Raw genomic sequence first — 27546 nt, 5'->3', positions numbered from 1 at the left:
CACTCACCTTCTGTCCCTTGGGGTAGCCGAGGTTCTCCCACCCCTTTTCCACTTGTTCAGAGCTGTAGGAACCACCTCATTGTCATCTCAGGGGAGCCCCTGAGCCTCAGCAGCTGGGTTTGGGGAGCCCTGGGGCTGCCTGAGCTGGGGGAAGGGAGGGAAGCACTGGGCAGCAGCCTCTGTAATTTGGTTCCCAGGCAGGAAAATGAGGACTGTGGTGCTTTCATATTTCCCAGGAGTTACTTTTTGCTCTGAAAAGAACTTGAGAAATACCTAATAGAAGAGCTAAAGCCCCCACCCCAAATGTTTGATAGGGGAACTTGCATACAAGGCTTGTCTCGGACGGCTGCAAGAGGGGTGGATCTCGGTATACAGAGGCCTTAGCTGGGTTTAGTCATGTATACATCCAGATGGTCTTAACGCCGCCTTACTATCCCAAGGCTATGTCCTTGGAGCAGATCTCTTGGGAGCGGGGAAGGCAAGCGGAACCTGCATTCTGAGGACAGGGGAGGGATGTGGAGCCTCTAGTGCCGGGGTGCAGCTCCCAGGTCAACCAGAAGTCACGTCCCCTTGGTGACCCCCTCCAACAGTTTCTATTCTAAGGGCAGGGGCATAGCAATCCTAGATGTTTTGAGCCTGGGAACTCTCTAAACCTCGGAATCTCTCAGCCTTCTCATCTGTAAGATGGGGATAATAAATTTCTCCTCTTATGATGGCTATGAAAATTAAATGAGAAAAAGAAACCTTAGTGCTTAGCACACAGTAGGTGCTTTAAACATCTGTAAAAATTGCGGGGCGCCTGGGTGGCTCAGTCAGTTAAGCGTCTGCCTTCGGCTCAGGTCATGATCTCAGGATCCTGGAATCAAAGCCCCACGTCGGACTCCCTGCTCAGTGGGGAGTCTGCTTCTCCCTCTCCCTCTGCCCCTCTGCCCTCTCCCCACTCATGCTCTCTCTCTCTCACAAATAAATAAATAAAATCTCAAAAAAAAATCTATAAAAATTGCAAACACTTCATTTCCACTCTCTGAAGCTTCTTTGGAAAGGTTTCCATGGTAAATCTCACTTTCCAGAAACTGAGCTCAAAGCAGTGGGGTGACTTGTGGGAAATCCCAGATCAGCCACATGTTGGAGTGGGGTCTATCTGACGTGTGTCCAAATCTCCTTCTGTCTCACCACAACTATGAATGTATGACTTTCTGAACACTTTAAAGAAATTAGGGAAATGAAAATGAACTTGAGATATGTCTATTTCCTTGAGATATGACACCTGAGAAAAGTGAGAACTGAAAAATGCCAACTTTCAACTTTGTATTTACTTCCTTTCCTTACAGTTTCCTGAGAGGGGCCCAGTTTGGAAACCAATTTTGTTGCACGCATCTTTCCTTCATATTCTGCCTTGCTATTTGCAACTGTGGTGTTGTTTGTGAAGACAATGTCTAGTATGTTTTCTGGGAAGTTGACACCCGGAAAACAAAGCCTTCTTTAGTGATGAATACTCAGCCTGGGTACAGAGCAGAGAACATCTCCCTGAGGCAACAGCTCAAAACTGGGCCACAGAGAGAGAACCTGGAGAAAAGACCAAGTTTCTTCCCCTCTCTCTGCATTTGTACATTTAGAGAATTACAGCACAGCAAACTGGGCTGGGGGGGCACGACCTGCCCAAGGTGACAGCACTGGTAAATTGTGGATTTGACTACATCAAAATTAAAGATTTATTTATTATTATTATTTTTTTTTTTACAGATTTTAATTATTTATTTGTCAGAGAGAGAGAGTACAAGCAGGGGGAATGGCAGGCAGAAGGAGAAGCAGGCTCCCTGCTGAGCAAGGAGCCCGATGCGGGACTCGATCCCAGGACCCTGGGATCGTGACCTGAGCAGAAGGCAGACGCTTAACCAGCTGAACCACCCAGGCGCCCCTCAAGATTTCTTTTTAGATGAAGGTCACAAAGTTAACAGATAGGGAGGAGATGTTTTCAATGCCTAAATCTGATAAGGGATTCCTAAGGGGTTAATAGCTAGATTATACAAGAACTATTTGCAAACCGGGAACAGGCCATTTCACATAAGTAGAAACTAGTTTAAGTATATGCAGAGATGCTCAACCTCACCAGTCATTGAGAAAAATGCAAATTGCAACAGCAAGATTCCATTTCATACCCATCCATTTAAAAAATTCAAAGGTTGGATAACGCTAAGTGCTGTGAAGGATGCGGGCCGTGGAAACATCTGGAGAGCAGTCTGGCAGATTTTCGTGACGTCGGGTCTGTCCCTGCTGCGGAGCCAGCCCCGGGCTGTGTGTCCCTGAGGTGCATGTCTCTTGTCCTCTCCTGCTAGGCTCTGTATTGTGGGGGCCTGGTCCCTTCAGGGTGCGTTTCCCAGGTTCCCGTCAGCTGACTTGCTGTGGGAGGCACTGACAGGAAGTTGGAGGATGGAAAGAAGGGAGAAGCCAGGGCATCTCTCTTCCTCCTCTTGACCTCAGGTGGCATCTGCAAGGGGCAGCTGTGCCTCCTCCAAGGGGCCAGGACACGTGAGTGATGACTCCAGCTTTGCCAGGTAAGCCCACCTCTCTCTGACGCGCCGGTAGCACTTTCCTGCTGTTGCTAACTTCTGAGTGCCCCACTGCCTCCCTCCCCCCCTCACATAGCTTCTCAGCCCTTTCATTCCCCGAGTAACCAGTTCCCCGCATGCAAGTCCCCGTGTCATACACACTCAAGCAGTTTCTGTTTCCTCGTTAGTCTGATTCCCATCCCTAGAATCCAGGCAGGCCCAAATCCTAGGTGTGCAGCTTAGAGTGACTCTCCTGCAGGTGCACAAGGACAGATGTCCAAGAACGTCTACAGTGTGTGGGAAAATGGAAGGGCCGGGGGGGGGGGGGGGCATGGCCACCCATAGCCAGAGGAACGGATATTGTATGAGGATGAGTAACATGTGACATGTAAGCACATTGGAGGAGTGACCATGTTGGGAGCTGGGGGAAGAGTGGGGGTCAGGGATGAAGGGAAAAACCAAGCAGGAGAAGGGCGCTGCATGGAATGAATGATGAGTGTGCCTTAAGCCAGGGAGGTGGTTAATGTGACCTCTGCAAATGAGGGTGAAACATGTACAGTATGCCTTGAAAAGGTGAGCGCCACAAGCATAGGATCATACAGGCAGAGAGAATAACGTGTGAAAACGAGCAGAGGCCTAAACACGGCCTATCTGGGGGGCAGCTGGAGTGGCCCGTGGCTGGGGCACGGGCCCGTGGTCAGTGCTGTGCCCGCCGGAATCACGGAATGTCAGCTCTGCCCGAGAGATCTTAATCGGTTCAGCCTCTCATGCTTATGGCTCGGCAAACAGGCCCAGAGGGGGCCAGGGATGCCCAAGGTCACGCTGCGGCAAAGCTCATCTGGAGGCCAGGTTTCCCGACCCCTTCTGGGGAATTTGCTCCTGTTTCCTACTGAGTTCTCCACTCTGTGTCGGGCACTGCCCTCAGGGGGTGCACTCGTGGGAGCGGGACGGACCCAGAGTCAGACAGCCCTGCTGTGTGGGGTGCAGGGGCCGCGGTATGCTGAGGTCCTCTCCCCTTGAATCTGGGCTAGGTCTGTGACTTGTTTTCCTATGGAACGTGATGGAGGTGACATTGTCCCTGTTCTGGGCCTAAGCCTTAAGAAAGCTGGGGGTTTCTGCTTCTGTGCTCTCAGCGCCCTTCACGGACACACAGAAGCTGGCTGCCCTGCTGGAGAGACCTCATGCAGAGAGAGCGTGTACCGAGGCCATGCGGACAGGGAGAGGCTCCAAGATGAACTGGAGAGACAGAGAATCCCAAATGTGCCAGCCTCCTCAGCTGAGCCCAGCCTCCGGCCAGCCTGCCAACTGAATGCAGCCCCATGAGTGACCACCAGCAGGACCGGCAGAACTGCCCAGCTGAGCCCAGCTCAGATGCTAGTCATAAGCAACATGCTTGCTATTCTGAGCCACAGAGTCTTGGAGTGGGTTGTTCTGTCAGTAACACAACAAGCACTTCTGTCAAGTGCACAGTGAGAAAAAGAGCGAGGACAGGGTACGTGGAGGGCCAGACGGAGTGACAATGAATCTGACCGGGAGGACTGGGAGAGCCGAGCAGGGCAACAGGAGAAATGATAGAAAGTGAAGCCGAGTCTTGGGCGTCACGAGTGCGTTTCAACAGATGCTCTCCAAGGACCTGCCAGGCCCTGGGCAGGGCTAAGGAGGAGGCAGAGAAAGATGGCCGCAGCCTGGTGGGAGAGGCAGTCTTGAGCACCGGCAGGGAGAGTGCCAGGTTGGACCTGCTCGGTGCCCAGCAGGAGGTGAGGGACGAGGGCTGAGCGTGCAGAAGGCAGAGGGGTTGTCGCCTTGGAGGGACAACCAGGGAAGACTTTATGGAGGAGGTGGAATTTAATGTGGGGCCTGAAAACCAGGTGCAGTTTAGAGCTGGAGAGAAAAGCTTTCCCAGTGGAGGGTTTCATGTGCACAGAGGCACAGAGTTGGGATAGTTGGCTTGTCGGGGACTGGAAGTAGCTAGTGCTGAAGCAGATCAGATCACCACAGTGAGGGACGCTAGTCCTGCTCTCTGTCTTGGCTAAATCCCCCCCAAATACACATATGCAGAGATACTGTAACATAACAGCAAGCCCTAGTAACACTCTGGTTATGTGGGGTAGGGAGGAGATGAACCCCAAATGAATATTTCTCCCAAAGTCAGTTCATGTTATCATTGTGGATTGGGAGACAAATAAATGCCTAAGAATAGACACAGAACATTAATTTTTCATTGATCATAATATCACTTTCATGAACATTAAAAATGTAGACTTTGGCAAGAAATAAATTTCAGAAAAAGAGAGAAAAGAGATATTTGGAAGGGTGTGGCATCTCCTTTCACATCCCCTTGATCTTTCTGCCAGTCACTTGGGGAGAGTGGGCCTATTAGGGTATCATAGTGGGAGTAGTAGAGCATAGGGTAATAGGGCAGAAGGCCCTGGAGGCCTCCAGACCCAGATTAGAATCCCAGCTCCGCCCTTTTCTAGTTATAAAGTGCCAAACACAGAGTGAGGCACATGGTAGAAGCCCAACATGCAGTAGTTAAAATTGCCCATGAATCCTCATTCATCCTATTTTTAAAAAAGGAAGCTGAGGCTAAGGAGCTTCCCACATGCCAGCATCCTGGGAACAAAATGCAGTCCCCATGTCTCCTTGGGTTCCCTCCATCTCTCCTCCCTGCACCGTCCCCTCCCTTCCTTGCTCTTAGGGCTTGTGTTGTTACATGCCAGGGGTGTTGAAGTGAGAAAGCTTGAACTCCAGGTCTTATGACCCTTCTGGGATGTCTTTTGAGGACCTCCAAAGAGACAACAAATCAAACGACCGCCTTGGAGACTCATACCAGCATAAGATAACGTCCAGAGAAGAACATGCAAGCCACAGGGGATCTTGCTAAAAGAAATGGCAAAGAAAACAATGAGGCATCAGGTACCCACTTTTTTTTTTTAGATTTTATTTATTTCTATTTTAGAGAGAGAAATAAAATATTTTATTTTATTTATTTTTATATTATTCACGAGCCGGGGGAGGAGCAGAGGAGGAGGGAAGAGGGAGGAGGGAAAGAATCTCAAGCAGACTCTGCTGTGCTAAGCGTGAGCCTGACAACCCTGAGATCATGACCTGAGCCAAATGCTGGAGTCTGACACTTAACCAACTGAGCCACCCAGGTGCCCCAGTCAGGCCCACTTTTAACAAAGGGAACAAAACCAACAGGAGAAGCTAGTAAATCAACTGTTCACTTAACCTTGAAACTGTGGTGTGATGGAAAAGACCGGTTGGACTCTTAAGTCCAGAATTACAGCCCAAAGTTTGTCCCTTCTCCTGTCCTGTCTTGACGTTCGGCCTAACTCCATTTTATCTTCTGTAAAATGGGAATGAGAATGCCTTACAGAATTATTAATGAGATCATTTAATGAGATAATATAAACAAAGGACATTGCACACTAGATTATAATGAATAGATAGATATTCGGGGGGAACCCCTGAGGCTGTGTGTCTATACCTTCCTCCTCTGCAGAGGGCCTCTCCAGATTCTCCCCCAGATTTTCTAAAGGGTCCCTAACTCCCCCCAACAAGTTTATTTTTTAGAGACTTAAGGGTTTTATTTTGTTTCTATTATAAGATTAAATCTAATATTGAAAAAAATGGAAGCATAGATAAACAGAAAATTGAAAAGGAAAAGCAATAGTAAACAATAGAAGCCAAATGTAGTGGGTTTTTTTTTTCCCAATCTTTTTGTTGTTGTTGGATTTTTTTTAATGAACTGAGTCATCCTCTGGCTGAATGTCTCAAAATGAAAATATAAGAGGGAGAAAAATAGAACCAAAAGCAATAATAAAACAGCAAAATGATACAGGAAGCTTTTTTTTTTTCTTTAAAAAAAGAGATACATGCTCATAGAAAAAAAAAAAAAAAAATCAAACAGTACAGGAGGATAGAAGGTGAAAAATAAATCTGTTTTTACCCTTCCATTACCTCTCACTCCTGGTCCTATTAGCCAGAGGTCACTGTTCTTGACAGCAAGAAACTTTTTATTTGTTGTTTTCACATTGCAAGTGATTGTATCTATCTTTTAAAGGAGAAGATGGAATTTAGAAAAGCCCCAGAGGCATCTAATTTGCTAAAAGGTAATGAACATTGTATAAAAGAATTAAGTGCTTTCCAAGATCCTGACAAAATAAAAATATCAATCAAAAAAACTCCCCAAAGGAAGTCCAGATGGCCATGCAGTTGAACTTTATCATGCTCATCGGCCTAGCAATCTCCATGCCCTTGAAATACCCAGGAAAACAAACAGAAAGCAACACCTGATACATAGAATGAATTCTTCATCAAACTGACCAAAAACTGGAGCAAATCATATGAAGTTGTTATCCTGTTCAGGGTCCCTGGTGAACACAGGAGCAGAGTTCCTTCTAAACCAATCCTTTAAACATAGACACAGATCCATCTGAAGTCAGAAGATCTTACACCTACTCGTGTATGGCAGACTATTGGGAGGATACAGTATCATTAATCCACAAAGTGGATCATCCCAAAGCATCTGACAATGTACGCTGTATTTCCAAATTTTAGAAGCACCTGGAAAACAATAGAACATGCTGGATTTTATTAAAATCACCTATGGAATTTGAACGGCTGGAATATTAAGGAAAGGGCAAAGAGTAGCTAAAATATTGCCAAAGTCAGACGCCAGCCTATCTGTGTCCTTTGTTATGTAATAGAATATGGAGCTGGGTTGGGGGTGGGGCAGAGGGAATAACTGATTTCATTAGGAAAAAGCGAATGAAAAGACTCACTGTTGTTATTTAAAGCTTGGAATAAGATTGGCGGGATAGGATGTACAGCTTCCTGTCTCAGTGTGCTCCTGAAAACCAGGCCATAAATAAGATCCTTGAAAAGCAAATCATATTTACCCGATAGGAAGTGTATTATAATTGAAGCTTGGTTTGCTGATCAAGGATTTGGCATTCTATTAATCCAGTGTAGCTTTCCCTCCTCCCCCGAAGCTGTGCCAGACCCAGGGAAGTGAGACGCCCCCACTGTCACCTGGCCCTCAGCACCCTGGAAGGAAAGAGTGATCCTCTGCCCTTTGGGAGGAACCTCATGAAGAGCCACACTGAGAGGCCGTCCCCGTGCTACCCCCTCTCCCCATGGTAGAAACACGATGAATAATGCACACCTATTCATTCAACAAACCCATATTGCGTGCTTTGTGGCTGACTATGGTCTCACACGTGGAAAAGGACCCAGAGATGTGGACTAACTATACAATGCAGTGTGGTGTCAGAGAGTCTTTCTAGAATATGCTGAGACAAAAAGAAAATGAAAAACTGTATTTCATCGAATCGAAGACACCATTATTTTATGTATCACCAAGAAAGGTAAAAAAAATACTGTGAATTATAAGACGCCATCAAGGGCAAGGTGCATCCCGATCCTGGAGATGAATACAAATATGTGTCTCAGAATGGGTGAAATGTGGTAATTAACTTTTAAAGAAGTGATAAGTGGTATGTCTCAGCAGGAGCCAAGCCTCACCATGGGAGCTGAGAGAAGGAATCCATTACTTCTGTGGGGTGACTAGCGGAGGCCTCACAGGGACATGACATTTGATCTGGGTTGTGCAGGATTTCACCAATGGGAGGAAGATTGGGAAAAACATTCCAGGTTGAAGGAATAGCATGAACAAAGGTCTGGAGGCCGAAAAGGGCAGACATGGTGATGGACCCACTAATACATGCTGAGTAGTTCAACTATGGAAGGTGGGAGTGGGGGAGGTACAGCTGGTTGTGAAGCTGGAACCACTGAAACCACATTGTCAGGAGCCTGGAACCCCAGTCTTGGGAGTTAGTGCCCCATAAGACAACAGGGAGCCATAGAATGTTTTGAGCTGGGAGGACATGATTGGAGCCAAACTCTGGAGAGGCTCATCTGGCAGGGTAAATGAAGGGTAGATCAAAGGGTGAGACCAGAGGTGGGGATGCAGGTGAGACTCACAACCAGCCCACTTGGGGGCGGGTAGAGAGAAAACCAAGGGGCTGCACATGGATCCCATGGCATGAAGTTGGATTGTAAAAGGCTAAGGCAAGCACAAGACTATGAGAATAAAAGATCTACAGTCACATATAACAATATGGATGAATCTCACTAACTACGTAGAGTGAGAGAAGCCAGACACAAAAGAGGACAGACGGTGATTCTATTTACATCAGGACCAAGAAAAGGCAAAAACTGATCCATAGTGTTAACAGTAAGGATGCTGGTTACCCTGAGGGAAGGTAATGACTGGCAGGGACCCCATGGGGGCTTTCGGATGCTGGTCATGTTCTGGCTCTTGGTGCTGTTTATGGGGGTGTATTCACTTTATGAAAATTAGTTGAGCTGTGCATTAACATTTGCACACTTTTCTGTATGTATGTTATGGTTCAATACAATTAGCTCCCTTGCCCCCCCAAATTAGGGACACAGGGAGACACTGGGAGCAGGGGTCTAAAATGGAGGCATCTGCTGGAACACACAGGCACTCAATGCCAGAATGAGTCACAGACCACTCCAGAGGCTTCATACAGTGCACTTGGAGCAAGCATAGGTGGATAAAGAATGCAGCTTTTTCACCTCCAGGCCTGTGACAGAGGCACACTGGACATTTTGGTGGATAATGACCAGCAAACAGAAATAGAGAGGTGAGCATAATTACGAGGGAAGGAGAGATGAGGATGCATTCAATCAGCCCACGTCTCCAGGTCCATGAGGTACCTGTGGGGGCAGGGCGGGAAACCGCGGATGATATCCAACCAGAGCCTCTAAGGATCTTTGGGAGATGAGTGAATGGAAGGGCCAGGAGGCGGGGGACACAGCAGTGTTTGGGTGTCCCGAGAGGCTAAAAGGGCGAAGTCAGCCATATGGGATTTGGCTGTTGACCCTCAGCGGCATTCGAGAAGTACTGATTTTACAAATACTGTGTGATTGCACAGAGAAGAGAGGGATGGTGCCTAGGAGTGGATGTGGGTTCACCAAGAACCAGCCAGCCGCACTCCCCTGTATGTGTGGTTACTACTCTGGCAGGTCAGAGAAATTAAGGAGACGGAGTGCACGGGGGCTTCAGTAAGAGCTGTAGCAAGAATTCTCTTGACATTTTGGCATGCAAGCTGGACAAACATGGGCTGCGGAAAGCAGAGGTTGGGGGAACCTTCAGTGGGTCTGGTCACAAGACCAGAGGGGGCAGATGGCCGCTAGCGTGGGCAGTCCCAAAGCTCTTTGACACTCTCCTATTTCACACTTGGACCGATGCTTTAGCTTAGGAAAGCAAATGAGATTGTCCAATAGCAATGGCACCAACTGAGGAGATGGCGAATATGCTAGAAAAGAGACCCATGATGCAAGATGCCCTCAGTAGGCTGGAACATGGGGATGTAATCACGGGTGAAATGTTTCAGCCCTGTTCCTGGATGCCTGAATTACACTGCTGGTAAATAGGATCAGAGAGACCTGGCTCGCTGCTCCCTTGAAACAGCAACAAGTCCACAGAAAGCAAACCTAGGGCTCTCGGAGAGCCACAAGCTTTCTATGAGCCACAGGGTGATGTGGCTGCCACCAAATGCAGGTACCCGGGACTGCCAGCACAGCACCCGGCGGCCTGAGCACAGAGGGGTGGGCCTGCTGTTCCACGTGCCTCTTCATCTGTATGGAGGGCTTGTGGTCAGTTCTGGACATCACCCTTGAAGAAAGCCAGGAGCAGACTACTGGCCAGGGAAAGTTGAGGAACCTGGGCACATTTCTCCTGAGGAAGAGGTGACTTAGTTGGGGGTGGAATGTGGCGTTGTTTGTGAGCTGTCCTTGGTGAAGGGCACCACAGGTGAGGGAGAGCACCACGGACCCCGGTGGCAGATTGGGATCCAGAGTGGATGCAACAGGAAGGCTGACTTTGGTGGAGCCTCAGAAATCATGCACAAAACCCCCATCGACCAAATAATGGAGTGGGAGCCTCAGGAGGCACTGATCTTAACATTTCTGGTGGTATTATTACTACTATTATTATTAGTCGCATGCCTAATAAGAGCTTAGTACTGCGCTAAGTGCTTTATATGCATATATGCATTATTTTACTTACCAAGGGAGTTAATGATGTGAAAATTGCTTGGAACAGCGCCTGGCACATGTGAGTACTCGAAATACACTAGCTGTTGTAATTATTTAATCCTCACGATACACTTGCTATGAAAGAGGAATTGTTTATTCCCACTTTACAGGTGAGGAAACTGAAGGTCAGGAGAGTAAGTGACTCCCCCAGAATTGAGTCACTAATAACTGGTGAGCCAGACTTTGAGTCCAGGACCGCCTGCTTCCTACGGTTTGGTGAGGGGTTGGACCAGAGATTTTGCCGTCTGTCCAAGGTTCTGTTCCTAAACTGTGCCCCTTCCTAAAGCATCTTCTTGTTTGTGAAACCTGTAAACGAGAGGGGGTCTTGGCACCCTTGCCGGTATGTGTCCTTCTGGAGACCACTCGGGTTTAAGCTAAATTGCCTGCCTGTGTCTGCCCAGGGCTTGTCCAGCCGGCACCGAGCAAGGTGACTCCCCCATCCTTCCACTGTTCTCAAACCGACAAAGAGCACGGGTGGAAGGAGACGCTCCAGGCTCTTCTGGTCTACCCCAGGCTCGGCATTGACTCCTGAAGGGTTCAGTCATAGACTCTCTCCAGGCCAGAGGCTCTCCTCCAATAACTCAGGAGGAAGGCCAGCTTCATCTCTCATTTGGTGAGGGACTCTGGCCAAGTCATTTTACATTTTCCTTTTTTTTTTAATTTAAAGATTTTATTTATTTGACAGAGAGAGCACAAGCAGAGGGAGAGAGAGGGAGAAGCAGGCTCCCTGCCCGACGTGGGACTTGATCCCAGGACCCTGGGATCATGACCCGGGCTGAAGGCAGCTGCTTAACCGACTGAGCCACCCAGGCGTCCCCATTTTACATTTTTCTGGTGTCGATCCTCGGGAGCATTCTTTAGTTCTTTAAGACTATTAACTCCTCAGTCATATAAAGGTATCTTCCAGGAGAGACATGTGGAATAGAGAAATATGCAGGAGTTTGGGGTCAAACAGACTGGATTTGGGCCCCGTCACTGTCTCTGCCAAGTATCATTAGGCATGTTAGTTAATCCGTCTGGACTTCAGTCTTGTAATTTGCAAAACTGGGATCCTAACACCTATTTTTCTGGCAGTTGTGAAGATTAAGATGATGCATACCAAGGTGTCTGGCACAGAGTAGGTAGGTGTTTAATAAATGGTAGCTATTATTATTACTCGAACTGTGTCACCAGACCACATTGATGCCCGAAACCCAATTTTATGGTTTAAAAACATGCCTTGTGAAAAGGGAAAAGCAACTTAGATTCATTCAGCTAATCTTTTTTGGAGCCATCATTCATAACTTACCTATTTAAAAAAAAGAATTGAAGACAAACAATGTACTTAAAAAAACAGCTGAGCTACTTGGTTGAAAGAAACATTTCAATGTAAACAGGAATAAGAAATACATGGGGGAAAGAGAAGAAATACATGGGAGATATTTGTAAGATGGCTTATGGGTTTTTTAAATTTTGGGGGTTTTGTGCTTTTTTTTTTTTTTTTTAAAAAAGAAAAAAGTAAGAGAAGACTTCCCTGTTGCTGGAGTAAGAACAGAGGCAGACACGGATGGCAGGTCAGACTGGGAACAGGGTATTGGAAACTGGAGCCAGTTCCTGGGAGGAGGCAGCTGCAGGAGGGCAGATCCCAGCCTCTGGCACCAGGGTAGCGAGGGGTGTCCAGCCCAGCCTGAAAAAAGGATAGATAGCAAGAGGGGGGGTGCCTGGTTTTGGGATCCTGCTCAAAGGCAAGCTAGATGGATCATGGAGCCCCAAAAATCCTCAGGTAGGGACTTGGCATCATCTTTCAAAGCAGCCCCAACCTCTAAGCCAGGGTTTGGAGACTGGCTTCTGGTTCTTGTGTGCAGGGAAAGGGCATGGGAGAAAGGATTGCTAAGGAGGCAGGATTTGGGGAAGATGAGAATTTAAGCCATACAGACCTGGACTGACATGCATGTTTTATGATTTTCTAGGTGCGTGACCCTGAGCATGATGCTTTCTTAAGTCTCTACTATGTCCCTTGTAAGGTAGATGAGCCTATAAATCAGTGTTTACTATGGTCCTGGGACTTGGCATCTGCTGATGCATATTATTCCCATTAATAATGAGAAGAACAGTTATTAATCTAGCCACTTCTCATCACCTCCTCTGCACCCTGGTTCCTGCCACCAAATGCAGCTTATCATAACAGTCTCCTAGCTGGTTTCTCTGCTTCCCCCTTTTGATCCTGTTCAAATATGTCAGATCATGTCACTGCTCCACTCAGTAACCTCCAGTTGTTCTCCACTTTGTCAGGTGCAGTCAGTCCTACTTGATCCCGCCTGCCTTTGACCTTGGATACTACCACTTTTCCCCTTGCTCACTTTGCTCCAGCCACACCAGCTTCCTGACTGTTCCTTGAACATGTCAGGCACACTCCTGTCTCAGAGCCTCTGCCCTTGCTGTTCCTCCACCTGGGACACTATCTGCATGTCTTGCTTGCTCGCCTCCTTTAGGTCTTTGCTGAAAAATCACCTCCATGTGTCCTTCTCTGACCCCCCCATTTCAAATTGCAGCCCCACCCTATCAGAGTCAACCCTCTTTCCTGCTTTGTTTGTTTTCCATAGCACTTTTCATAAGCTGTCATACTAAGATATCTTATTACTATTTGTTTATTGTTTCTCTTTCTCTCCACTAGAATGTAAATTTTATGAAAGCAGGGATTTTAGTTTGGCTTGTTTATTCCTGCCTCCTCAGCTCCTAGGACACTGCCCAGCACACAGTAGATGCTGCAAAACATTTGTTGAAGGAATGAATGATTATTTTAAAGCAAGAGGCTGGACTCCAGCTGTAGGGGAATATGGACTCGAGGCTGGTGACCAAGGCAGGAACTCAGACCTAGGAAGCATGCCAGGAGTCCAGTTATCCAAACTGGAACACAAGCCAGGGTAGGATCTGGGAACCAGAGGGATGCCCAGGCATCAGAAGTGGGCATGAGATGAGAGCCTGGCCTGGATCCAGGCTGACGGAGAGTGAGGCTGGTGCTCTTCGGGTCAGGGCCAGTCCCAGGCCACATATCTTGGGGCCAGGTCATCCCATAAGTGGAGACAGAGGGGCTGAAAGGCAGGGGTCAGGCAAGGCCTTTAACCACTTAGAAAATGTCAATCAAAGTTATCCTAGCTTTCAACTTATTCCCAGATGTAGGTGTCTGTGGATACTCCATATTGGCACAGCTTACAAGGAAAGCACAAATGACTAAGGGAAAAAAAGGAAAAAAAGTGAAAATGCTCATTGAGAAACCTGAACTGAGAAGTTGAGGAAGGGCCGATGCCAGAAGCCGATGGCTAGAGGACAGCTGTGATGTCAAGTGAACACCAGCTAAGAGAGATTACCTTGCCCTCTGGACCGTTTTTGGTCTTGTTCGTGGAGATGCTCAGGTGAGCTCTGTCCATGCAAAGCTCTGTCCTTTGGCTAAGTGAAGCTCAGGAGTGATGTGTGCAGAAGCCTAGAAAGAGGAGTTGGGACAGGGAGTACTTGGCCTGGGCTCCCCAGAGCTGTCCAAGGTACTCTCCAGGATTGGGCACAACCTCCCCTCTCTGTCCTCATGCTTCCTGATTAACTAGCCTGTGATTCAGGGCTGCCCCTACCTCACTCCAGAAGAGCAAGTCTGTGGACTTCATCTGGTCCAACTCCTTCACCACATACCTGAGGGAACCGAGGTTCTGAACAATTGAAAGTCAGGGCAGTGCCCCTCCCATAGCGGAGGTTGTCCCCCATCCTGGCTCCCACTGCACTATGTACAGAGCTCCTGCTGGCTCTGGGTTCCAGTCCTACCCTGGTAGCTCTGTGTACTTGGACAAGCTGTGGAACCTCCCTGAGCCTCAGTGTATTCACCTGTAAATCGAGGATGATAAACACAGGACTTCGTTCACTGGGCTGTTGTGAGGATACATTATAAGGCAGGTAGTAAATGCTCAGTGAAGGTTAAACTTCCAACCTTGTTGCAAGGTCGTGGATATGGCCCACAATGGTTGGCTCAAGCACAAGGATGTTTTCTCATTTGATGTCCTACTGTCTCCTCTCATTAATCACCCCTTGGGATTTTATATTTTAATGACCCACAATTTCTATTCTTCAAGCGTGGAGGGGCTAGGTCAGATCACAGGACTGCTTTGCCTAAGGTTAGCCAGTGCGGCCTGCGCGACCCGGCCAAGAGAGGGCCAAGTCAAGGGAAGCAGGGATCTGCTCTGAGTAGTGCTCCCACCTAGAGGGAAAATTCTAGGGCGGAGCCCTCTGGGAGTGGGGACGCGGGGAGGTCAAATGCCTGGAGGGGGCGCAAGGTGAGGACCCTAATCTCTTCTGAGGTTGGCAGAGGACGGCTTCTCAGTCTGGTGGGGAATTCGGAGGGCTCTCAGTCAAGGCCCTGAGCTCTGGACACCCTAGCACCAAAGGATGTTAGAGTGCCGGCGGCATCTTTGGCCGCCCCTTCGGGCTCGGTTAGGGCCTCCGCGGACACCTGCGCAGAATAGAAAAGCATAAGGCTGCAGGTGCCTCTAGGACGCCTCCGTGGCGCGCTCGCAGCGCAGACCTTCCCAGCCAGACCTCCGAGCAGCAGTCCCAAACCACCGTGCAGGAAGCGCTCGGCGGAGCGGCGGCGGCCACTGCGTGTGCCAGCACGCAGGGCTCGGTCCCCCAACCCCTGTCCCCGGGCGCTCAGGTCCCCGAAGGTCCGCGGACAGCGACAGCCCGTTCGGCGGAGGGCCGGGGGGCGCGTGTGTGCGTGTGCTGGGAAGGCGGCCCTCCCCGCGGCCGCCCCTGCGCCAGCGCCTCCCCCTCCCCCGGCGCGCACGGCCCGTCCTCGTCCCCGGAGGCGGCCCGAGCCGCCGCCGAGCAGCCTCGCCTTCGCCTCCCGCGTTTCCTGACGCCCGCCCTCCCCCGGCCGGGCTCCAGGGGCTGCCGCCGAGCAGCTCCCGGCGGGAGAGCGGCTCAGAGCGCGCACGGGGGCGGGCGGAGGCGGCCTGGTTCGGGGTGGCCGCGCCGGAGAGAGGCACGCGCGAAGACGCCGGCCCCCCTCTCCGCGTTTGCTCTCTCGCTCCCCGCCTCCCGCACTCCGCTCGCTCCCACCCCTTCCCGGCGTGATTGATCCGTCACGGGCGCCGCCGCTGCCGCCGCCGCCGCGGCCGTTCAGAGCCGAGCAGGAGCCGGAGCCCGAGCCGGAGCCGGGGCCGGGGCCGGCGCCATTGCGCGGGCGCCGCGGGGAGAGCTTGGCGCGGGGCGGCGGGCCGGGCCAGGCCATGCGGGCCGAGTGAGCCGGCGCCCGCAGCCCGCGGCGCGGCATGGCTTCCCCGCGGAGCTCCGGGCAGCCCGGGCCGCCGCCGCCGCCGCCGCCGCCGCCCGCGCGCCTGCTGCTGCTCCTGCTGCTGCCGCTGCTGCTGCCGCTGGCGCCCGGGGCCTGGGGCTGGGCGCGAGGTGCCCCCCGGCCGCCGCCCAGCAGCCCGCCGCTCTCCATCATGGGCCTCATGCCGCTCACCAAGGAGGTGGCCAAGGGCAGCATCGGGCGCGGCGTGCTCCCCGCCGTGGAACTGGCCATCGAGCAGATCCGCAACGAGTCGCTCCTGCGCCCCTACTTCCTCGACCTGCGGCTCTACGACACCGAGGTGAGTGTCCGGCCGCCCGCGCCGTCGGGGCTGGGGGGGGGGGGGCGGCGGGTGAGGGAGTGCCGAACCGAGGGAAGCTTCGACCCTTGGGCAGAGCCCTTGAGATTGAGCCGCCTGTGCCTGCCGAGGGCTCCGCGGGCTGGTGCTCAGTGCTCACCCCGGGGTCTCTCCGGGCTTGGCTGGCACAGCTGGTACCAAGATTTGCTGAGCATCTCCCTCCTCTGGGATTGTGTGTGTGCATGTGTGTTGGGGGGTGGGGGACAGAAGACGGGTTTCCTTTGACCGGAGAAGGAGTGTAGAAGGTGGGGACTGGACCCTCTAAAAGGCCTGCAGTGGTTGCCCAGGTCCCGCTGGTGGGGCTGTGGACTGCCGGGTGGGAGGAACAGGCGCATTGACTGGAAACTGGGCCACTCGGGGCTAGAGAGGCCATGGCCTGCTCGCGGGCCCCCAGGAGAGCCCGGCCGCGCTTTGAGGTCCGGAGGGCTCCGGGACCGGAGGGGCCAGAGCGCGCAGGAGGGCTGGGCGCGTGGTGCGCGCAGGCGGCTCGGAGCCCGCACCGCGCGGGCAGGTGTGGGGCCGCCGGCTCTAAACGGCTGCTGCCTGAATGTGCCCGGCGCTGCCTGCAGCCGGAGCGATTTTATGGGGAGACTCCCCCTCGGTTTAGTTGCTCAGAGAGTGCCCTGAGCAGGTCTCGCTGCGGACGCGCAGGGGTGTCCCGCAGCGCCGCTGCTGTCGGCCCTGCGGCTGCAGGTGCAGTTTCTCCGGGCGCAGACTTGAAGCACGGACTTGGAGCGCAGCAGCGGGCTGGCCCTCTCGGCCTCCTTCTCCGAGGGGAGCGGCAGAGCCCAGGGCTTCGCATCCCAAGCTCCCCGCCTCACGCCCGCAGCGCGGGTTCTGGCTGAAGCTCCAGCGCGGACCTACACCGCCTGCACGGCTGCTGGAGGGGTCTGGAGGAGCGATCGCCGGCCGCGCGAGGTCGGGTTTGCGAGTTTTTCCGGACTGAGGGAGCCCCTCCGCTCCGGCCGCCGCGTCTCAGACGCGGCCTGAAGGGGGCAGTGATTTCCTGTGCAGTGCGGTCTGTTGGCGCCTTGAGCACCGCGCCAAGCCGGGCCGGGCGCTGGGCTTGACCCCGGCTTCCCGGGGCTCCCCGGGAGCCTCTGCTCCAGCCCAGGTGCCTCTCCTCCCTCCCTTCGGAGAGGAGCTTTGCGCTTCCGCGCTGCCCGTGCGGCCTGGGCTCCGCTTCCTTCTCGCCTGATATCCCCCCTTTTTTTTGTCCCCTGAGAAAGAGCAGAAATCTGGATGGCATCTTTATTCCCCGCCTCCCCCCTTCACTGATGAACCAGCCTGCTCTGAGCTGTAAATAAAAGGTGAAGGAACGGGTGGCAGTTGGTGGCGGTGCCCGCAGCCTGCTGCAAACGGAGAGCCTCCCTCTGCCCCGGGAGGATGCAAGCTGGGAGGCTGAGCAGAGCTGACCCGGCTGTGGAATTGTTTCTGAATGGCATTCTCGTCGCCCTCATCTTTGCCCGAACATTTCAAGTTTTCCGGGGGACTTGTCTGGCACGCAGAAATGCACAGCGCACCTCAGTTCTGACCTAGGCATGTCCCCTCGGCGCTGTTTCCCTGTTGCCTCCATACATATTCTTTCAGAAGGGACAGGAGAGAGCCGGTTCTTCGGAGACAGAAACAGTTGTAGCTAGGGCAGCCCTGCTTGCATCATCACCGAATGTTGTCAGCTGCAGAATGTTTTCATCATCAATTGATTCCCTTCAGAAAGCCTCCCTGAAAGAGATTTCACATTAGCTTGTTTGTGGCAGCGATGGGATGGGTGCTTGGTTTCAGGGTGTGGGTTGAAGCTTTTACGTTTATTTTTCAAGTGTGTCTTGATGACTTTCTGAGTGAGAGGGCCCAAAGGCGAGAAGATGAGGTTCTTCAGTTGGTGGGAATCTGCAGGAAGCAGTGTGGGACGGAGGGCGCAGGGTACTCTCAGCCTCGTGCAAACAGAGAAGCGTCTCTGGCCGTGTGAAGGGGCACAGAGCAAGGGCTTTGCGGTGGGTGGGACCTGGGTTCTAGTCAGATGCCAGTTATCTTCCCCTTGGGTGACCTTGAGTGGGGTCATTGGATCTGTCTTCACCTTAGATTCTCGCATCTGGAAAAGCGGGGCTGTTGCATGTACTAGGTAGGGTGGTGGTGTGACGCTCCAGGGGGATAACGGGCCCAGGTGGGGAGTGCCGTGAGCTGGCGGGCCCGGCAGCCAGGCCTCCGTCTGACATGCTGGAAGCACCAACGCAATGTTTCCTGCCTCCCTTCCTGCGTTTTCCTCTGGCGTGGTCACAAGTAAGACGTTGCAGCTTTAGGTGTGATAAAATGGTCACAACTAAACATCAAGACTGCTTATTTTGTTTTTCTCGCTTTTGAAATCTTGTGAAGGGTCAGTGAAGTTATCACCAAAAAAGAAGAATCCTGGCTTACAATCAAATACGTATGTTATCTCCTGCCATGAGGTGTCATGTTTGGGAGAACATGCAGGTGATATAATACTTAATTTTTTCAAGTGGCCCATCTCCATAGGAGAGGTACTTTCTTGCTGAGCTGCAGTAAAGGAATGCTCCATGTGGGTAATTCCAGCAAGACCCATAGTGATCCGAAGGGTGGTTGGGGCCTGTGTTAGAGCATCTGGGGCCTGTTTTATTCACATGGGCCGTCTTTGCGGATTGTGTGTACTCCCTGATCACTTCCTGGCTGTGTCACTTGTTGTCTGTAGACTGGAACACAAGATGGATGTGGTGAATGGATTTTGGCTGGCTTTGCTGACATTTGCTGTCAGTCAATGGCCAGAGGCTGTGGGCAGCCAGGAGGGACCTTGGTCCATGCAGTCTTCAAAGAGATGGAGATTTACCAAGTAATGGGTTAATCTGACCACTGGGAGAGCCTCTCTCAATAAAGGAGCCTCCTGCCTGAATTTCTTTAGGTTGACCCTCTCACTATAATTAGAATAACACTAGAATGTTCAAAGCCCCACTCAGTGCCTTGTGTTCCTAAAAATGAAACATCCCAACAGAGCATCTGCTAGTTAGGACCTCTTTTCTCTGCTCTAGATAAAATCTTATCCCAAAGTAGAGTTGAGTATATAAAAACACAAGTGAGACGACTGAATATACAAATAAAGGAAGCATCAGAAGACATATAGAAGCATGGAAGTTATTATACCAAGAACCTGGGTTATTGCAATTTTGTGTATTACATTTTAGCTCTGAGCTTCCTGACAGTCAAGGTAAAAAGGTAAAAATGGTGGATTACATTACTTACATGTTTGATTAAAAGATTCTGAAGGACGACGTCTTTTTTAAAAAGTTTCATGGGAGATTCAGAATGTTCTTCACATGTTGTTTCTCATCCTTCAGTAGCCACATTAATAAAATTAAATAATAACCAAGGGATGAGGTAAGAAACAGTGTTGGCTTTTCTACTTTGATTAAAGTAATGTTCATTTTAAATTTTTTTATTTTTTAAAGATTTTATTTATTTATTTGCCAGAGAGAGAGAGAGGGAGAGAGCACAAGCAGGGGGAACGGCAGGCAGAGGGAGAAGCAGGCTCCTCGCTGAACAGGGAGCCTGAAGCGGGGCTCGATCCCAGGACCCTGGGATCATGACCTGAGCTGAAGGCAGATGCTTAACTGACTGAGCCACCCAGGTGTCCCTAAAGTAATGTTCATTTTAGAAAAATGGAAAATTAGAAAGAAGCATGAAGAAAAATAATAATTGCTCATAATCCCCCTATACAAAGACAATTACATCTAATAATTAGCATTATTCCCTTCTAGTTGCCAAGTTTTACTATTTTATGTACTTGAGATCTCACTCTATGTGCCCTTTTATATTTTGTTTCATTAATTTAACATTATATTATGGGTACTTCCCCATGTCCTCAGTTGCAAAGATGATTTTGAGTGGCTGTACACTATTCTATCCTATGGGTGCACCATAAATATTAAGTCATTCCCCTATTGTTGGATTTATATGTTTTCCCATTTGTTACTAGTTTAAATTATTATGTGATAAACTTAGGGAAAGTTCAGGGAGCCAAAGGAGCACATTCTAGGTGTGCACCTCTCAGGAAATCTACCCTAATGCAGGGATCCAGCTAAGAAAAATCCAGGGGAAGCCTGGTGATAGGTATGTCCTTTCCTTAAGCAGCTTTGCCAAATATCTGTTCTCTCATTCACTGTGCTTTAGAAAGGGCCCAGGCAGCTGGTGGATGGAGGCTGAGCTTTTTAAGGGTGTCTGAGTACAACTCAGCAGGCAGTAATTGAGCACCTACTGCAGTCACTGGTGCTGCAGAAGGGAATAAAACCTAGCCTTGGGTTCGAGGGCGGAACTGGTGCATAGGGGAGAACAGGGCCAGCACATATTGGCCATTTTCAAGGTAAGATAGAAAGGGATCGTGGTGATGACTTCACGGTTCTATGAATATTCAAAAACTGTAGAATCATATACTTCAAAAGAATGAATGTTATGATATATGAATATATTTCAATACAGCTATTCTTAGAAATAAAAAGATAGAAAATGAGCCCTTTTCGGATCAGACTACCTCTTCTTTGTGGTTCTAGCCCCACTGCCCAGCGTGGTACCTGGCCCTTAGGAGGTGTATTGCTTCGGATTCCTTGCAAGTGATAGAAATCCCACTTTAACTGGTTCATGTGACTGGAAAATCCTGGAGTGGGCTGTCCTCAGGCATGGCTGAATCCAGGGACTGAAATGCTGTCTTAAAAAATGTCTCTCTCTCTCGGCTCTGATTTCCTCTGTTTGGCTTTACTCTCAGGCTGGCTCTACCCATGTGGTGGCACAGATGGCCCTTACCAGCTGCAAATTTACACACTCCCAGTTTAGAAACTCCAGTAAGAAGAGTGTTCCTTTCCCAAATGTTTCAGCAAAAGTCCCAAACTCAGCTCTCCTTGGCTTGAATCCGGTCATGTGTCCATCCCTGAGCCAATCACGTGGCACTGATGGTCTGGGACATAAGCCCGTCTTTCATGGAGGGAGAGGGCAGGGAGGTCAGCCCTGCCCAACCACATGAGTAGGGAGCGAAGAAGAGGTGATTCCTCGAAGGACATCAGAGGCTGTTAAAGGTGTGGATGGCAGGGGCGTCTGATCACAGATATCCACAAAGACAGGCACTAGGGAAATGCTACATTCAAGAAGGAGACCAGGGATGCCAAGGGCATTGAGAGAAAGGGAAGATCATATCTAGGTCAAGAGAGGCTTCCTGGAGGAGAGGAAATCAAGATGGGCCTGAAAGGGCCAATGTAATTTTGACAGAAAAGCAAGAACTCAGGGAAATGGAGGTTGGATCCCAGGCAGGAGCTCCAGGATCAAAGGATGGAGGGAGACAAAGTGTGAGGTGTGTTTGGGGAGCACTGAATTATTACATTTTCCCCTGAGTGCAGGGCTTATGGAGGGACAGGTAGCCTGGTGGTGGGTGTGGAAGGCCTCGAATCACGCGTCGAGAAGGTTGGACTTTATTCTGGAACTACGAGGAGCCATGGATAGTGGTGGTTTTGAAGGTGGTCGTGCTGTGATCAGGGCCGGTGGGAATGCAGAGCCTAGACAGTAGACAGATGAGCCTGGACACTGAGAAGCCAGGAGGCTGCTCCAGCAGTGGAAGGGTGAGATGCTGAAGCTTGAACAGAGGTGGAGAGGCGGTGTGGGAGGATGTGGAGGAGAACGGGCAGCGCTGAGACCTGCCGGGGTGGGAAGGACAACAGAGAGGAATCCTTGGGGTGCCGGGGAGGGGGGCGGATCTGGCAGGCAAGAGTCACTGAGTCCAGGCGCTGCATTGTAGGGACACGAGGAGAGAGCGGCCCAGTGGGGGTGAGGCTAGGCACAGTATGGCTGACTCCCTCTGCAGATCCTTCAGCTCCCGGAGTTCCTAGTACCTGTAGGATGAGCTCCTCAATATGTCAGGAACCCTGGGTTTGTATCCCTGTTGGGTACCACTTACCTGCTTGGTGACCCAGGGCAAGGCACTTGGCCTCCCTTTTGTCATCTATAAAATGGGGCTAACAAATGAGACCACCCTGGTAAAGTAATCAAATCAGTGCTTGGTACACTGTGAGTGCCCAGTGAATATTCGCTGCTGTATTGTCACTGTTGTCATTATTCCTGTACCATATGGGGACAATTATGCTGACCTCACAGGGCTGTAAGAAGGAATAAATATCTTGCACGTGGAACCTCACAACATGATGTAAATGTAAGGTAGAGTTATCTGTAATCTTGTGTGCCAACGCCGCGCTGCCAGGAGGGGTGCCGGAGGAGGGGAATGTGAGCAGCCCATCTTCCCCTCTGCCGTGTGTCCTAGCATACACTGGACTTGAGCTCTGTGAGGGCAGGCCATCAGTGAGCGTCTGCTCAACTGCACCGTGAGAGCATAAATTCCAGTCTCCTTTCTGAATTAGCATCCCACTGAATGAAGTTTGTCCAGATCACCTCTCCAGGGGCTTCACCCCACTCCCATCACCACGGGACTCAGGTGACCCCATCTATCAGGATTAAGTTGACTCTCAGGCTGTAGCTGCCTCCTGCCTATTCCCACCAACACCAGCCCAGGGTTTCCCCCGTGTGAGGGCAGTGCCCTTGGCCGTGCCAGCCCCCAGCCAATTCCCCAGACCTAGCCAGCCACCCACGGGGGCTGTGGATGGGACTAACACGCTAGGGCCTATTTAGCACTTGGTATTGGGCCAAAAGTTCAACTTGTTAACTTTATTTTTAATGGGAGCTTCTTCCTGTGTTTGGCCTACCCTCCCATGGGCACAGAGTAACATTGGCTTCTTCACGTGGAGATCTGCGGTCTCAGCAGGGACATGAGCAAGCTGGACGGGTAAGAGAGCTGTGAAAACAGAGGTGCTGAACGGATCCATGTGTAGGATACATGTCTTTTGTCAGTCAGGGTGAACTAGGTCCTGCTGCTTGAACAAACAAATCCTGAAATCTCTATTGCCTACATAATAAAATTTCTCTATCGCTTACCCAAAGTCCAGAGTGTGTCAGAAGTGCTCCCGAGGGGCTCTCCTCCAAGTGGGGACACAAGGATCCAGGCAGGTTTGGGGTGGGACTCTCCCATTTTGTGACTTCAAGAAGATGGGGGTAGGGAAGGCACACTGGATTTTTAACCATCTGTCCTTGGAAGTGACACATGCATTATTTCTACTCGTATTCCATTGACTGGAAATAGTCACGGGTCACGCCAGCTTCAAAGGAGGGTGGGAAATGTTGAGAAGCAGGTGGATGCCATGCAGTCTTGTCATTCTGGGTCCTTCAGGAACTAGATGCCAGGATGGATTTAGAAGTACAGGAGCTCTTGGGGGGGATGCCCGTGAAAGGTACAAGAGGAGGTGGGGAGACGCTCAGCCCATTACGCTGGGCTGATAGCTGTGAATGGAGGGGGCAAGAGAGATGGGTCGGGAGAGGCTCAGCAAGTCTGGGCCGGTCAGTGGCCTGCTCTGGGGTAAAATCTGCCCATAGAGAGGTCCCGCATCAGACCGAAAGAGCCAGGCTCTAGCATCCCTGCCCAACTCAGTCACTGACCGCAGGCTGCCTGGGAGATTGTGTCCTTAGCGGAATGAAGTATGGCAACAGAGTTGCAGCTGCGGTGAAGGCCATCAGCTGAGCGCCCTCCTCCTGTAGTCTGCCTGCAGAGGAGATCGACCGGCCCACTTACACAGCTGCGGCAGGTACTACCTGCTTCCGCCTCAGTGCCCTAGTGCGACACACGCTCATGGATAGAACTTTCTGCCAGGCCCCGTTCTAGGCTCTGTGACACAGAAGTGGATGGGACATGAGACCTGCCCTCGAGGAGCTCACGGTCTAAACAGGTAGTCAAAACAGACAGAAACTGTTGCATGTAGTGCGAGCCAGCCATGGTAGGGGTCAGAGGAGGATGCTGGGGAAGGCGACCTCCTTCTGGAGGCACCCATTTGGCCATTCCCTATGTTCGACTGTGAATGTAAGTGGCTCCTTGTCGCTAACTTTTTTGGTTATTTTGATTGTAGGAAGGTCAGAAAATTAAATGGTGTAATTCACCCAATGAGCATCTGTTTTCATCTGCTCCTTTATTTTATTGTTATTCTCTAATCTTATGTAACGATGTACAGTGAGGCTGGTGAGACGCCTTTCTCTCTGTATCTTTCTAGGAACAAGCAGGTGTACTAGGCTGGAACCGTGGGGGTGTGAGCCCCATATGGGGTTGGCGGTCTGGGTTCTGGTGCTAGGTTAGTTGTTAAGACCATGGGGAAGTTCTTGCTTCTCTCTGTGAATTACAGCATGGCTTGAGGATCTCTGCTCCATTGTAAGCACTGTGAGAGCAGGTGCTGAGTGTGTCTGGCTCCCTTGTGGTCCCCTCTAGGCGCTATCTCAGGGCCAGGCACAGAGCAGGAGCTCAATAAGTGTTTATTGAACAAACAAATACATCTAAAAGCTTGGAACCCAGCTCTCTGGCTCTAAGAGGATTAATGGGCATAGTTTTAACAAATTGAGGAGATACTCTGTATGCCAAGCCATGTGGGGTGAGCTTCCTGCTTGCTCTTTATTTGTTCATTTGGGTTCTTGTTATTTGGTACTTTCGGGGTCCCTTTAGTTGTGGAGTACAAAGGGAAAAGATTACTTGTTGGATGTTCCAATAGAAGCTTAAGTGCAGGGGCCCCTGGGTGGCTCAGTCGTTAAGCGTCTGCCTTCATGAAGCTCAGGTCATGGTCCCAGGGTCCTGGGATCGAGCCTCACATCGGGCTCCCTGCTCGGCAGGAAGCCTGCTTCTCCCTCTCCCACTCCCCCTGCTTGTGTTCCCTCTCTCGCTGTGTCTCTGTCAAATAAATAAATAAAATCTTAAAAAAAAAAAAAAAAAAGGAAGATTATGTACAAAGCTGATGTCATTCTCTTCTCCCCCTGACAAACATACCCGGCATCATCCAAGATACGTGAAAACCTAGGAAATAAATACTTTCCAGCATCTGAGAACTGTTACGGTTTTAGATGGGTTTATTGGAACAGTCCTCTAAACCAGCAGTTGGTGGGTATAGGAATCAGGTTGTGATATCCCATTCCCACCTCCAGGGAAAGTGAGAGCCAATGGCGGCTGGACTGGGCTCTGGTCCTAGTAGAAACTGCAGGAATGGAGCCAAGTCATCAGCCTTGGCGAGCCAGGTGGTCTGGTGACAGGTCTGGGGATAGTGAATGAAGAGGTCCCCTGGGATCCTCTGAATAGCAAGACTTATTCCACGCTCTCTGCTCCTGGGCTGGAAGCTTCTGCTCTTTATCCTTCCGTGGTCAAGACTGACTCAGGAACTGGGTAAACTCAGCCTAGAGGTGGCCATCTCCCTGATCTGGTTTTGGTCCGGACCCCAAATCAGATAACCAAGTTTATTAGAAATATGTGCAAAATGAGAGTAAATCAGTTATGCACGGAGCTTGAGGGTCTGAGAATTCTTGCTCAAGTAAAGGGCATGAACCTTGTGACACCTTTTGGGGCCGATTGGGGAATCCTTTTGCAGTTTTCTACTTTTCTGGTCTTTTTGAACAGTCTACATTGCTGGAAGGATGAAGTGTCATTGTCATCTAGAAAATTAGTGGTAGATCCAAAGTACTGAGTAAATGGATTCATCTGTCTTCATCAGTGTCCACGTTCCACAGCTGCTGGCTAAAGCAGACCCCTCTCCTGCCACTTGGCCAGGACATCATCAGTCACCATTCAGATAAAATCTAGCCAAAGAAAGACTTTGTGGAGTGATGCATTGTTGCCCTCTCATGGCGCAGGGTCAGGAGGTGGCAGAAAGAAAATGATATTTTCACACTCTGCTTATGATCCACTTGACTTTGTTCAGAGGGAACTGATTTTGAAAGCAACAGCCTTCCTTATAATAATCACTATATTATCCAAATCACTTTGTTTCTAGAACTGCCTGTTCACTGAAGCTTTTCTGAGAATGCCCAGAATTGTTTCAGGGATTTAACTGGCAGGCAGGGACCTGGAAGCCCACCCCAGGGCATTCGATCAGAGCCCATGCTATGGCTCCCAGCGAGGCTGGCTCAGACCGCCTTGACTTTGAAAGGAGAGTTGGCTCGCCTGTCACTCCACACAGTGTCTTCTGGGGGCCCGACTGACCCCTCTGAGCTCCTTGCTGGACTTTGTGAGTTCTGGAAACACTGGAAAGCCCTTGGAGAGCTTCTAATCTTGTTACAAAAGAAGGAAAGGGAATGGAAGCATTTAGTTGCAAGCGTGCAGGTGAAGAAGAGAGTACAGCGGCAGTGAGAACCAGCCCGTATCCCGGGCTCAGCACGCGTTAGTCCCCGCGTCGGGCGCTTTGCAGGGTTCGCTGATGTGATCCTCTGCACAGCCTGGTGTGCTGGGTGCCATCAGCGCCCTCAGGTTGCCGGGGAGGCTTGGCGGCGTCACGTGACATGACAGCCAACCCGGCGGGGAGCTGCCATTTCAGTGCGGCCGGGCTGACGTGACGCCCGTGCGAAAGCACCAAGGGAGCGGCATCCTCAGGTAGTTTCCTCCTTCCTCCCAGAGGGGCGAGCGGCACGTGTTGTAGTGGCTGATGTTTTTCTTATTTTACTTTGTGAACTTCCCCCAACCCCTGGTCTCTCCCTCTAACTCAGCCCCGGCCTCTCCCGCTTCCCTGTCCACCCACTCAGTCACACACAGCCAGGCTGTTCTCTGCCCTCACTTTGAGCACGTCTGTCTACACACCTGGATCCCACAGCTCCTCTCTCTGCTCCCCTTGCACCCGTGGAGCTTGTCGCCTCCCGCGGTGTTTACTTGGGGTGTCAGTGTTTGTGTCTCTGGGTCTCTCCTGGATTACCTCGAAGGCAGCGGGGCTGCTCCCTTTGTACTTGCAGCGCAGTGCCAGGCCTGGGGCTGGGTATGGGGCCTGTGGACATGAACCCACAGCAGCGGTGCTCCGAAAGGCTGTGTGAGGCCACCTGGCATCGTCACCTAGCAGTGTGAGAAGGGTGAGGGGACAGGCCAGGGGCTGTCTCCCGGCTGCAGAGACAGTTAGGACCACTGAGCCAGCACTCTGATCAGGTGGCCTCCCTGCCTGACACCCTGCAGGGACTCAGCCTTGTTCTGGGGGTAGGAACAAAACTTCTCCTGGTGGCCCTGGAGGCCCTGAGAGTCTGCCCTGCCCACTCCCCAGCCTCGGTGCTGCATGCTCTCCCTTCCTACTCTGGACCTAGACCCATGGTCCTTTCAGTTT

General features: G+C 50.9%; 1 protein-coding gene across 1 annotated transcript in view; it reads left to right on the top strand.

Annotated features, from left to right (window-relative positions):
- Nucleotides 1-15970: 15970 nt before the first annotated feature.
- Nucleotides 15971-27546, top strand: part of GABBR2 (gamma-aminobutyric acid type B receptor subunit 2) — a 339457-nt gene continuing 327881 nt past the window's right edge. The window contains exon 1 of the mRNA XM_032418347.1: nt 15971-16291. Within this exon, the coding sequence (XP_032274238.1) occupies nt 15971-16291 (321 nt within the window). The remainder of the gene's footprint in view (nt 16292-27546) is intronic.

The sequence above is a fragment of the Phoca vitulina genome, unplaced genomic scaffold (genome assembly GCF_004348235.1).
Source record: "Phoca vitulina isolate PV1807 unplaced genomic scaffold, GSC_HSeal_1.0 scaffold21, whole genome shotgun sequence".
Taxonomy (NCBI): Eukaryota; Metazoa; Chordata; class Mammalia; order Carnivora; family Phocidae; genus Phoca; species Phoca vitulina.
This window is presented reverse-complemented; position numbering and strand designations above follow the sequence as displayed.